This window comes from Nerophis lumbriciformis, linkage group LG31 (genome assembly GCF_033978685.3).
Source record: "Nerophis lumbriciformis linkage group LG31, RoL_Nlum_v2.1, whole genome shotgun sequence".
NCBI lineage: Eukaryota > Metazoa > Chordata > Actinopteri > Syngnathiformes > Syngnathidae > Nerophis > Nerophis lumbriciformis.
The window spans coordinates 25,179,316-25,193,074 of NC_084578.2; the positions used below are offsets into that span (position 1 = coordinate 25,179,316).

At 38.5% G+C, this 13,759-nt stretch overlaps 1 protein-coding gene across 2 annotated transcripts in view; it reads right to left on the reverse strand.

Moving 5' to 3' along the window:
- The window catches only part of LOC133574259 (inactive dipeptidyl peptidase 10-like), a 389,479-nt gene that overhangs the window by 233,852 nt on the left and 141,868 nt on the right, over nucleotides 1-13,759 (reverse strand). Inside the window, exon 1 of one of the 2 annotated variants that reach the window (XM_061926361.1) lies at nucleotides 4,042-4,265. The exons of the other annotated variant lie outside the window; for it this stretch is intronic. Within the exon in view, the coding sequence (XP_061782345.1) occupies nucleotides 4,042-4,101 (60 nt within the window). The 5' untranslated portion in view covers nucleotides 4,102-4,265. Of the gene's footprint in view, nucleotides 1-4,041; nucleotides 4,266-13,759 lie in introns of those variants that run through there. 2 annotated transcript variants of the gene reach the window in all.

Sequence of the window (13,759 nt, forward strand, 5' to 3'; positions counted from 1 at the left end):
AATAACAGAAAGAAACAACCCTTTTGTGTGAATGAGTGTGAATGAGTGTAAATGGGGAAGGGAGGTGTTTTGGGTTGGTGCACTAATTGTAAGTGTATCTTGTGTTTTTTAGGTTGATTTAATAAAAAATAAAAAATAATAAAAAATGTTTAAAAAAAACTATACCGATAATTTCCGATATTACATTTTAACGATTTATATCTCTAGTATTGTACAGTATTTGGTACTGACAATACTGGGAGAAAAAGCAGGTATTGATGTTTTTTTTGTGAGTTGGTATGGACTATCCATACTTTTGACAACCCTACATAGCACATACATGCTATACTAGGCAGTAGAGATGCGCGGATAGGCAATTTATTTCATCCGCAACCGCGGCAGAAAGTCGTCAACCATCCGCCATCCACCCGATGTAACGTTTGATCAGAACTGCATCCGCCCGCCATCCGCCCGTTGTTATATATCTAATATTAATTAAAAAAAAAAAAAAAGGGTGAAAACTACGCGAATTGCACCTTGTGCAGACAAGATTTTTCGATCGGACACGGAGGAATTAGCGATGTAAAAGACCACGTTGGGACAAAAAAACACAAGTCTAATGCCGTTGCTAGCAATACAAGTGGAAAACTTTCAACGTTTTTCGTCGCCCAAACAGATTCTTTGGATGTGATAAATGCCGAAGTTTTATTTACGGAGGCAATAATTGAGCATGGACTTCCAATCGCACTGGCTGATCACATGGGACAGTTAATAATGTAATGCAACCTTTAAAAATCATTACGCGGTGATCGCGATCCCAAAAATAAACTTTTCTTGCATGATAATGTCCAGAAAAATTCGCTTTATATTACTATAGAGTCCTTTTAACGAATGAGTTTGATGGTTTATCACAAACCTTAAATGAAAGAAGTCCTTTGTTCTCCTGCAGCATGGCCTTGCTTTGTGTTTGGTGCGCCATCCTGTCGGCTGTATTTCACAGCACGACATAATGTTAAAAGTGTTTATACTATTTATACTTTCAATTAACAAATTGAAGTCTTGTGAAAGGTTGACAGGATAACTGGCATTAACTGTCAAAATAATTTCAAACTATTGAAGTTAGCTTACAGAATAAACATGTCAATCAACCCATATGATTTTTGCTGTAATATTTTTGTTTTGAAAAGTCACTGTGACTGATAGAAAAGTGATGGTTTTAGCAACATTTTAACCTGTCTGAATGCTAATAGTCATTTTGCGTCGGGGGGCGAAGCCCTGAACCCTCCACCAGGACTTTGTCCTGGACCTACCGGGGCCTGCGGCCCTTGGACCCTGGCTACTAGGTTTTTCTGATTTAAAAGTTGGCAGGTATGGTGAGGTTATAAAGCTTTTGCCTGTTAAAGAAAGGAGACTGATCCAATGCACAGACATTCGCGTGCCACGCTGTCACGACCCAGACGCACACCAGTGCGCAATCATATGGGAGCCGCGCAGAGCGCACCTCCAAGCGCGTCTCGCTGCCGGCGACGGCCAGATATGGGCCCACGCTCCAGCGCCATCCATTTTCAGGGCTAGTTGATTCGACAGGTGGGTTGTTACACACTCCTTAGCGGGTTCCAACTTCCATGGCCACCGTCCTGCTCTCTATATCAACCAGGGTGAGCCCCACCCCTTTCATGAGCGCACTACGCGCGGAGTGACCCCTGTTACGCGCCCCCGGCAACAGGGGTGGCAAGCAGGTAAGCTGCGCGGGCGGAGCGCGCGGAGTGACCCATGTTACGAGCCCCCGGCCACGGGAGTGGCGGGCAGGTAAGCTGCTTACCTGCTGCGCGTGACGCCGGCCGCGGCGAAAGCGGACGAGGCGGGGTGTCGGTGCGGTGGGCGCGGTAGTGACCCTGGACGTGCGTCGGGCCCTTCTCGCGGATCGCCTCAGCTACGGCTCCCGGTGGGGCCCTCTCGGGGGAAGGAGCCTCGGTCCCGGACCCCGGCGAGGCGTCCCTTCTCCGCTCCGTAAAAGTGTCCATCTCTTTTCTTTTTTTTTCTTCTGTTGTGGCATATGCTGCAGGTGCCTGCTCGTTTTTCGTATGTGGGTAACAACATTTAACTACCGTATTTTCCGCACTATAAGGCGCACCTAAAAACCACAAATTTTCTCAAAAGCTAACAGTGCGCCTTATAACCCGGTGCGCTTTATTACGATTAATTTTCATAAAGTTTCGATCTCGCAACTTCGGTAAACAGCCGCCATCTTTTTTCCCGGTAGAACAGGAAGCGCTTCTTCTTCTACGCAAGCAACCGCCAAGGAAAGCACCCGCCCCCATAGAACAGGAAGCGCTTCACCCGCCCCCGGAAGAAGAAGAAAAAACGCGCGGATATCACCGTACGTTTCATTTCCTGTTTACATCTGTAAAGACCACAAAATGGCTCCTACTAAGCGATCCGGTTCATAAAAAGACGCAATCTCTCCATCTGCACACGGATTACTACCGTATTTCACAGCAACTGATATTCCTGTGAACCGCACTGTGGAACGGGAGCACGTACGGTGAATATTCGCACCACAGGGAATGAGAAGTCATCCTTCACTGTGGTTCTAGCTTGCCATGCTAACTTCCACCCAGGGTGATATTCAAAAGGAAGACCTTGCCAAAAGAGACCTTTCCAGCCGGCGTCATCATAAAAGCTAACTCGAAGGGATGGATGGATGAAGAAAAGATGAGCGAGTGGTTAAGGGAAGTTTACGCGAAGAGGCCGGGTGGCTTTTTTCACACAGCTCCGAAGGCGAACACACCTTCACTAAGACGGGCAGATAGCGCCGGTCGACATACGCCAACATCTGCCAGTGGATCGTAAATGCCTGGGCAGATAGTTTCGGTCACAACTGTGGTCCGAGCTTTCCGGAAGGCAGGATTCACAGAACTGCTGCACAACAACAGCGACACTGAATCCGATGACTTCGACGAGGCGGAGCCGGCCATTTTTGGATCCCACGCTTGCGCAACTTTTCAATTCGGACACCGAAGACGAAGAATTCGAAGGATTTACGAATGAAGAATAACTTCAGAAGGTGAGCGCTATGTTTATTTTGTGTGTTGTGACATTAACGTTCGAGCAACATTATGTTGCTATTTATTGCTCTACACCATTTTGAATTTTACTATGTTTGTGATTGCACATTTGCGTACATTTTGGGACAGAGTTGTTAGAACGCTGGTTTTCAATATATTATTAAAGTTTGACTGAACTATCTGACTGTTTTTTTGACATTCACTTTAGCGCAGCGTTTTTTTGACATTCACTTTAGCGCAGCGTAGGCGCGGCTTATAGTCCGGGGCGGCTTATTGGTGGACAAAATTATGAAATATGTAATTCATAGAAGGTGCGGCTAATAATCCGGTGCGCCTTATAGTGCGGAAAATACGGTATGTATATATATTTCCCAATTGGTTTAACTGCCACCCGCAAAAAAAAAAAAAAAAAAAAATCTAATTAATCCGCCCGACCCGACCCGCGAGCGGATAAAATCTTATTTTTTTAAATTTCATCCGCCCGATCCGCGGATAATCCGCGGACTCCGCGGTTGTGTCCGCAAACCGCGCATCTCTACTAGGCAGACTTTATGAGCTTTTTCGGTGTGGCCTTGAACTTTCTTTGTAATGTAATGTCCATCTTCATTTGTTTTCTTCCACATGCTAATAAAAACAAGCTGCAGGCTGCAAAAGGCACCCGAGCCGCGTTTTGGACAGCCCCGGTGCAGGTGAAGGATGACATTTTCACGGTGTATTCTGTGCTAAAGTGCTTTTCAAGCACGCTGACAGGAGGCAGAGCATGAATGACAATGCGTCCTGTCGTCTGTCCGCTAGCATCTCCTTTAACGTACATCATTCACTCTCTCGACGCGTTTTGTCGTGTTGCTACGGCTAAAAAAAAAAAAAAACGGAGAGTGTGGTAAAACGCTACATTAGTGTCGTGTGCGGCGGGGAAAAGACGAGTATTGAGCCCACACGGCGGCAGGTTTGGCGGTAAAAGTGCTGCAGTGAGAAAAGAAATTCGCTCGCCCACCTCGTCCTGCTGCGGGGGATTATTGGCTCTCTGCTTCGGCTGCTCCTTGCTGGCTGTCATGGTGGAAAGTCCAGATCGGTCCAAAGTGTGCTTTACCGCCGCAAAGCAGGATGCTAAAGATTCTCATCAACTGAGGAGGAGGAGGAGGAGGAGGATGTCGTCAGCAGTGAGATGCAGGAGAACATCTGACCAGAGGACAAGAGCAGCTCCTTCTAGAGCACCTTGATGTCCGCGCCTTGGAGGAGGTATGTGCAGGAGGAGCTGACTGACTGTTCATGTGCTGGAATGTATTAACCCTTAAATACGTCTTTCAAACAATGGTGGGTATTATTATAGGAAATGACTGACTTTTGTCGACTAGTCGATGTAAAAGATGTACATATATTAAAGAACATATTGATGTGAAATCAATGAAGTGGTGACAAACATGGGTTATCACGTCAGGCTATTTTTAACAATAGAGCTATGTGTGTACATTGTTTTAAACTTAATTGGTTTGCATGAAACCACTATTCTCAGATAGGTCGTGTAAATGTCATTTTCCTGTGATAAATATTAAGAAAGTTATGGATTTTAAAAACCAATGAAAATGCACTAATTTAGTGTCAACTTATTCTTTACAATGGGGCTCAAGATGTGACCTATCTTGTCGATTGCATTGTACCATATGTCCCGGCAAGAAATCTGCGTTCAAAGAACTCCGGCTTATTAGTGATTCCCAGAGCCCAAAAAAAGTCTGCGGGCTATAGAGCGTTTTCTATTCGGGCTCCAGTACTATGGAATGCCCTCCCGGTAACAATTAGAGATGCTACCTCAGTAGAAGCATTTAAGTCCCATCTTAAAACTCATTTGTATACTCTAGCCTTTAAATAGCCCCCCTGTTAGACCAGTTGATCTGCCGTTTCTTTTCTTTTCTCCTCTGCTCCCCTTTTCCTTGAGGGGGGGGGGCACAGGTCCGGTGGCCATGGATGAAGTGCTGGCTGTCCAGAGTCGGGACCCGGGGTGGACCGCTCGCCTGTGCATCGGCTGGGAACATCTCTGCGCTGCTGACCCGTCTCCGCTCGGGATGGTGTCCTGCTGGCCCCACTATGGACTGGACTCTTACTATTATGTTGGATCCACTATGGACTGGACTCTCACAATATTATGTCAGACCCACTCGACATCCATTGCTTTCGGTCTCCCCTAGAGGGGGGGGGTTACCCACATATGCGGTCCTCTCCAAGGTTTCTCATAGTCATTCACATCGACGTCCCACTGGGGTGAGTTTTTCCTTGCCCGTATGTGGGCTTTGTACCGAGGATGTCGTTGTGGCTTGTGCAGCCCTTTGAGACACTTGTGATTTAGGGCTATATAAATAAAGATTGATTGATTGACCTTTTTGTTAACCTCTTAAGGCCCAAGCTGTTTGTTTACATGATTTTTTTTATTTCGCTTTGCTATTTGGGCTTATTGGACCCTAATTAGAATAAAAACTAAAAATCATCTTTTTATATGATGTACTTAATTAGTCCATAAGTAACAAACGTGTACTTCATGTGTAGTGACATGCTATTTTTTATTTTTACAGTTTTTCTTCCAAATTCCATTGTATGTTATACTCTTCTGACACCAGCAGATAGCAGTATAAGTTTCCATATGTCGGCATAAGACCCCAATTCAGTAGTGTACACAATTTTGGAAATAAGAGCAAAAGGTGCTGTCCACGCATGTGGCCACCAAGGCCTTTAGAGGTTAAAGATGTCATCATTTCTTTATATTTACCCCATTTTGAAAATAAAAGTTGGTCTTATTGGAAAGCTTGCTCATACAAACAAACAGAAAAAAGGGGTTTCACAGTTACGATGTATTTTTATTTTTTTTTCATGAAATTAATGGATTTTATTTATATAGTGTTTGTTTAGGCTACATTCAAACTGCAGGGTCTGATGTCCAATTTAAATGTTTTTGTCAAATTCGATGTTTTTAATGGCAGTTGACATTACAAAAAAATTAGATTTAAGAGGTAGTCACCTGAAATGGTTTTAACTTCACAGGTGTGCTTGAAGCTCATCGAGAGAATGCAAAGAGTGTGCAAAGCAGAATGTATTAACCCTTAAAGAAGATATTCAAACAATGGTGGGTATTATTATAGAAAATGACTGATTTTTTTCGACTGATCGATGTAAAAGATGTACATATATTAAAGAACATATTGATGTGAAATCAATGAAGTGGTGACAAACATGGGTTATCACGTCAGGCTTTCTTTAACAATAGAGCTATGTGTGTACATTTTTTTTAAACTTAATTGATTTACATGAAACCACTATTCTCAGATAGGTCGTGTAAATGTCATTTTCCTGTGATAAATATTAAGAAAGTTATGGATTTTAAAAACCAATGAAAATGCACTAATTTAGTGTCAACTTATTCTTTACAATGGGGCTCAAGATGTGACCTTTTTGTTAACCTCTTAAGGCCCAAGCTGTTTGTTTACATGATTTTTTTTATTTCGCTTTGCTATTTGGGCTTATTGGACCCTAATTAGAATAAAAACTAAAAATCATCTTTTTATATGATGTACTTATTAGTCCATAAGTAACAAACGTGTACTTCATGTGTAGTGACATGCTATTTTTTATTTTTACAGTTTTTCTTCCAAATTCCATTGTATGTTATACTCTTCTGACACCAGCAGATAGCAGTATAAGTTTCCATATGTCGGCATAAGACCCCAATTCAGTAGTGTACACAATTTTGGAAATAAGAGCAAAAGGTGCTGTCCACGCATGTGGCCACCAAGGCCTTTAGAGGTTAAAGATGTCATCATTTCTTTATATTTACCCCATTTTGAAAATAAAAGTTGGTCTTATTGGAAAGCTTGCTTATACAAACAAACAGAAAAAAAGGGGTTTCACAGTTACGATGTATTTTTTTTTTTTTTCATGAAATTAATGGATTTTATTTATATAGTGTTTGTTTAGGCTACATTCAAACTGCAGGGTCTGATGTCCAATTTAAATGTTTTTGTCAAATTCGGTGTTTTTAATGGCAGTTGACATTACAAAAAAATTAGATTTAAGAGGTAGTCACCTGAAATGGTTTTAACTTCACAGGTGTGCTTGAAGCTCATCGAGAGAATGCAAAGAGTGTGCAAAGCAGAATGTATTAACCCTTAAAGAAGATATTCAAACAATGGTGGGTATTATTATAGAAAATGACTGATTTTTTTCGACTGATCGATGTAAAAGATGTACATATATTAAAGAACATATTGATGTGAAATCAATGAAGTGGTGACAAACATGGGTTATCACGTCAGGCTTTCTTTAACAATAGAGCTATGTGTGTAAAAAAAATTTTAAACTTAATTGATTTACATGAAACCACTATTCTCAGATAGGTCGTGTAAATGTCGTTTTCCTGTGATAAATATTAAGAAAGTTATGGATTTTAAAAACCAATGAAAATGCACTAATTTAGTGTCAACTTATTCTTTACAATGGGGCTCAAGATGTGACCTTTTTGTTAACCTCTTAAGGCCCAAGCTGTTTGTTTACATGATTTTTTTTATTTCGCTTTGCTATTTGGGCTTATTGGACCCTAATTAGAATAAAAACTAAAAATCATCTTTTTATATGATGTACTTATTAGTCCATAAGTAACAAACGTGTACTTCATGTGTAGTGACATGCTATTTTTTATTTTTACACTTTTTCTTCCAAATTCCATTGTATGTTATACTCTTCTGACACCAGCAGATAGCAGTATAAGTTTCCATATGTCGGCATAAGACCCCAATTCAGTAGTGTACACAATTTTGGAAATAAGAGCAAAAGGTGCTGTCCACGCATGTGGCCACCAAGGCCTTTAGAGGTTAAAGATGTCATCATTTCTTTATATTTACCCCATTTTGAAAATAAAAGTTGGTCTTATTGGAAAGCTTGCTTATACAAACAAACAGAAAAAAAGGGGTTTCACAGTTACGATGTATTTTTATTTTTTTTCATGAAATTAATGGATTTTATTTATATAGTGTTTGTTTAGGCTACATTCAAACTGCAGGGTCTGATGTCCAATTTAAATGTTTTTGTCAAATTCGATGTTTTTAATGGCAGTTGACATTACAAAAAAATTAGATTTAAGAGGTAGTCACCTGAAATGGTTTTAACTTCACAGGTGTGCTTGAAGCTCATCGAGAGAATGCAAAGAGTGTGCAAAGCAGAATGTATTAACCCTTAAAGAAGATATTCAAACAATGGTGGGTATTATTATAGAAAATGACTGATTTTTTTCGACTGATCGATGTAAAAGATGTACATATATTAAAGAACATATTAATGTGAAATCAATGAAGTGGTGACAAACATGGGTTATCACGTCAGGCTTTCTTTAACAATAGAGCTATGTGTGTAAAAAAAATTTTAAACTTAATTGATTTACATGAAACCACTATTCTCAGATAGGTCGTGTAAATGTCGTTTTCCTGTGATAAATATTAAGAAAGTTATGGATTTTAAAAACCAATGAAAATGCACTAATTTAGTGTCAACTTATTCTTTACAATGGGGCTCAAGATGTGACCTTTTTGTTAACCTCTTAAGGCCCAAGCTGTTTGTTTACATGATTTTTTTTATTTCGCTTTGCTATTTGGGCTTATTGGACCCTAATTAGAATAAAAACTAAAAATCATCTTTGTATATGATGTACTTATTAGTCCATAAGTAACAAACGTGTACTTCATGTGTAGTGACATGCTATTTTTTATTTTTACACTTTTTCTTCCAAATTCCATTGTATGTTATACTCTTCTGACACCAGCAGATAGCAGTATAAGTTTCCATATGTCGGCATAAGACCCCAATTCAGTAGTGTACACAATTTTGGAAATAAGAGCAAAAGGTGCTGTCCACGCATGTGGCCACCAAGGCCTTTAGAGGTTAAAGATGTCATCATTTCTTTATATTTACCCCATTTTGAAAATAAAAGTTGGTCTTATTGGAAAGCTTGCTTATACAAACAAACAGAAAAAAAGGGGTTTCACAGTTACGATGTATTTTTAGTTTTTTTCATGAAATTAATGGATTTTATTTATATAGTGTTTGTTTAGGCTACATTCAAACTGCAGGGTCTGATGTCCAATTTAAATGTTTTTGTCAAATTCGATGTTTTTAATGGCAGTTGACATTACAAAAAAATTACATTTAAGAGGTAGTCACCTGAAATGGTTTTAACTTCACAGGTGTGCTTGAAGCTCATCGAGAGAATGCAAAGAGTGTGCAAAGCAGAATGTATTAACCCTTAAAGAAGATATTCAAACAATGGTGGGTATTATTATAGAAAATGACTGATTTTTTTCGACTGATCGATGTAAAAGATGTACATATATTAAAGAACATATTGATGTGAAATCAATGAAGTGGTGACAAACATGGGTTATCACGTCAGGCTTTCTTTAACAATAGAGCTATGTGTGTAAAAAAAAATTTAAACTTAATTGATTTACATGAAACCACTATTCTCAGATAGGTCGTGTAAATGTCATTTTCCTGTGATAAATATTAAGAAAGTTATGGATTTTAAAAACCAATGAAAATGCACTAATTTAGTGTCAACTTATTCTTTACAATGGGGCTCAAGATGTGACCTTTTTGTTAACCTCTTAAGGCCCAAGCTGTTTGTTTACATGATTTTTTTTTTTTCGCTTTGCTATTTGCGCTTATTGGACCCTAATTAGAATAAAAACTAAAAATCATCTTTTTATATGATGTACTTATTAGTCCATAAGTAACAAACGTGTACTTCATGTGTAGTGACATGCTATTTTTAATTTTTACAGTTTTTCTTCCAAATTCCATTGTATGTTATACTCTTCTGACACCAGCAGATAGCAGTATAAGTTTCCATATGTCGGCATAAGACCCCAATTCAGTAGTGTACACAATTTTGGAAATAAGAGCAAAAGGTGCTGTCCACGCATGTGGCCACCAAGGCCTTTAGAGGTTAAAGATGTCATCATTTCTTTATATTTACCCCATTTTGAAAATAAAAGTTGGTCTTATTGGAAAGCTTGCTTATACAAACAAACAGAAAAAAAGGGGTTTCACAGTTACGATGTATTTTTAGTTTTTTTCATGAAATTAATGGATTTTATTTATATAGTGTTTGTTTAGGCTACATTCAAACTGCAGGGTCTGATGTCCAATTTAAATGTTTTTGTCAAATTCGATGTTTTTAATGGCAGTTGACATTACAAAAAAATTAGATTTAAGAGGTAGTCACCTGAAATGGTTGTAACTTCACAGGTGTGCTTGAAGCTCATCGAGAGAATGCAAAGAGTGTGCAAAGCAGAATGTATTAACCCTTAAAGAAGATATTCAAACAATGGTGGGTATTATTATAGAAAATGACTGATTTTTTTCGACTGATCGATGTAAAAGATGTACATATATTAAAGAACATATTGATGTGAAATCAATGAAGTGGTGACAAACATGGGTTATCACGTCAGGCTTTCTTTAACAATAGAGCTATGTGTGTACATTTTTTTTAAACTTAATTGATTTACATGAAACCACTATTCTCAGATAGGTCGTGTAAATGTCATTTTCCTGTGATAAATATTAAGAAAGTTATGGATTTTAAAAACCAATGAAAATGCACTAATTTAGTGTCAACTTATTCTTTACAATGGGGCTCAAGATGTGACCTTTTTGTTAACCTCTTAAGGCCCAAGCTGTTTGTTTACATGATTTTTTTTATTTCGCTTTGCTATTTGGGCTTATGGGACCCTAATTAGAATAAAAACTAAAAATCATCTTTTTATATGATGTACTTATTAGTCCATAAGTAACAAACGTGTACTTCATGTGTAGTGACATGCTATTTTTAATTTTTACACTTTTTCTTCCAAATTCCATTGTATGTTATACTCTTCTGACACCACCAGATAGCAGTATAAGTTTCCATATGTCGGCATAAGACCCCAATTCAGTAGTGTACACAATTTTGGAAATAAGAGCAAAAGGTGCTGTCCACGCATGTGGCCACCAAGGCCTTTAGAGGTTAAAGATGTCATCATTTCTTTATATTTACCCCATTTTGAAAATAAAAGTTGGTCTTATTGGAAAGCTTGCTTATACAAACAAACAGAAAAAAGGGGTTTCACAGTTACGATGTATTTTTAGTTTTTTTCATGAAATTAATGGATTTTATTTATATAGTGTTTGTTTAGGCTACATTCAAACTGCAGGGTCTGATGTCCAATTTAAATGTTTTTGTCAAATTCGATGTTTTTAATGGCAGTTGACATTACAAAAAAATTAGATTTAAGAGGTAGTCACCTGAAATGGTTTTAACTTCACAGGTGTGCTTGAAGCTCATCGAGAGAATGCAAAGAGTGTGCAAAGCAGAATGTATTAACCCTTAAAGAAGATATTCAAACAATGGTGGGTATTATTATAGAAAATGACTGATTTTTTTCGACTGATCGATGTAAAAGATGTACATATATTAAAGAACATATTGATGTGAAATCAATGAAGTGGTGACAAACATGGGTTATCACGTCAGGCTTTCTTTAACAATAGAGCTATGTGTGTACATTTTTTTTAAACTTAATTGATTTACATGAAACCACTATTCTCAGATAGGTCGTGTAAATGTCATTTTCCTGTGATAAATATTAAGAAAGTTATGGATTTTAAAAACCAATGAAAATGCACTAATTTAGTGTCAACTTATTCTTTACAATGGGGCTCAAGATGTGACCTTTTTGTTAACCTCTTAAGGCCCAAGCTGTTTGTTTACATGATTTTTTTTATTTCGCTTTGCTATTTGGGCTTATTGGACCCTAATTAGAATAAAAACTAAAAATCATCTTTTTATATGATGTACTTATTAGTCCATAAGTAACAAACGTGTACTTCATGTGTAGTGACATGCTATTTTTTATTTTTACACTTTTTCTTCCAAATTCCATTGTATGTTATACTCTTCTGACACCAGCAGATAGCAGTATAAGTTTCCATATGTCGGCATAAGACCCCAATTCAGTAGTGTACACAATTTTGGAAATAAGAGCAAAAGGTGCTGTCCACGCATGTGGCCACCAAGGCCTTTAGAGGTTAAAGATGTCATCATTTCTTTATATTTACCCCATTTTGAAAATAAAAGTTGGTCTTATTGGAAAGCTTGCTTATACAAACAAACAGAAAAAAGGGGTTTCACAGTTACGATGTATTTTTAGTTTTTTTCATGAAATTAATGGATTTTATTTATATAGTGTTTGTTTAGGCTACATTCAAACTGCAGGGTCTGATGTCCAATTTAAATGTTTTTGTCAAATTCGATGTTTTTAATGGCAGTTGACATTACAAAAAAATTAGATTTAAGAGGTAGTCACCTGAAATGGTTTTAACTTCACAGGTGTGCTTGAAGCTCATCGAGAGAATGCAAAGAGTGTGCAAAGCAGAATGTATTAACCCTTAAAGAAGATATTCAAACAATGGTGGGTATTATTATAGAAAATGACTGATTTTTTTCGACTGATCGATGTAAAAGATGTACATATATTAAAGAACATATTGATGTGAAATCAATGAAGTGGTGACAAACATGGGTTATCACGTCAGGCTTTCTTTAACAATAGAGCTATGTGTGTACATTTTTTTTAAACTTAATTGATTTACATGAAACCACTATTCTCAGATAGGTCGTGTAAATGTCATTTTCCTGTGATAAATATTAAGAAAGTTATGGATTTTAAAAACCAATGAAAATGCACTAATTTAGTGTCAACTTATTCTTTACAATGGGGCCCAAGATGTGACCTTTTTGTTAACCTCTTAAGGCCCAAGCTGTTTGTTTACATGATTTTTTTTATTTCGCTTTGCTATTTGCGCTTATTGGACCCTAATTAGAATAAAAACTAAAAATCATCTTTTTATATGATGTACTTATTAGTCCATAAGTAACAAACGTGTACTTCATGTGTAGTGACATGCTATTTTTTATTTTTACACTTTTTTTTCCAAATTCCATTGTATGTTATACTCTTCTGACACCACCAGATAGCAGTATACGTGTCCATATGTCGGCATAACCACTGGCGGTCCACTAATAACCACATTGTGAAGTATGCGGACGACACGACAGTAGTGGGCCTCATCCGTGACAACAACGACATGGACTACAGGGAGGAGGTGAAACATCTGGTTGACTGGTGCAGAACCAACAACCTGGTCCTGAATGTCAACAAGACCAAGGAGATCATCGTTGACTTTAGGAAGCACCAGTCCAGCCACGCTCCACTCTTCATCAACGGCACAGCGGTGGAGATAGTAAGCAGCACCAAGTTCCTGGGGTGCTGATAACTGACAATATAACCTGGTCCCTACACACCGGAGCTCTTGTAAAAAGAGCTCAGCAGCGCAAGCACTTTTTGCGTCGGATGAAAAGAGCACAGCTCCCTCCCCCCATTCTCACCACATTCTACAGAGGCACTATAGAGAGCCTGCTGACCAACAGCATCTCTGTCTGGACTGGAGCCTGCAATGCCTCAGACTGGAAGTCTCTCCAGAGAGTGGTGAGGACGGCGGAAAAGATCATCAGGACTCCTCTTCCTCCTATCCAGGAGATCGCAAAAAGCCGCTACCTGACCAGGGCCCAGAAAATCTGCAAAGACTCCTCCCACCCCCACCAAGGACTGTTTTCACTGCTGGACTCTAGAAAGAGG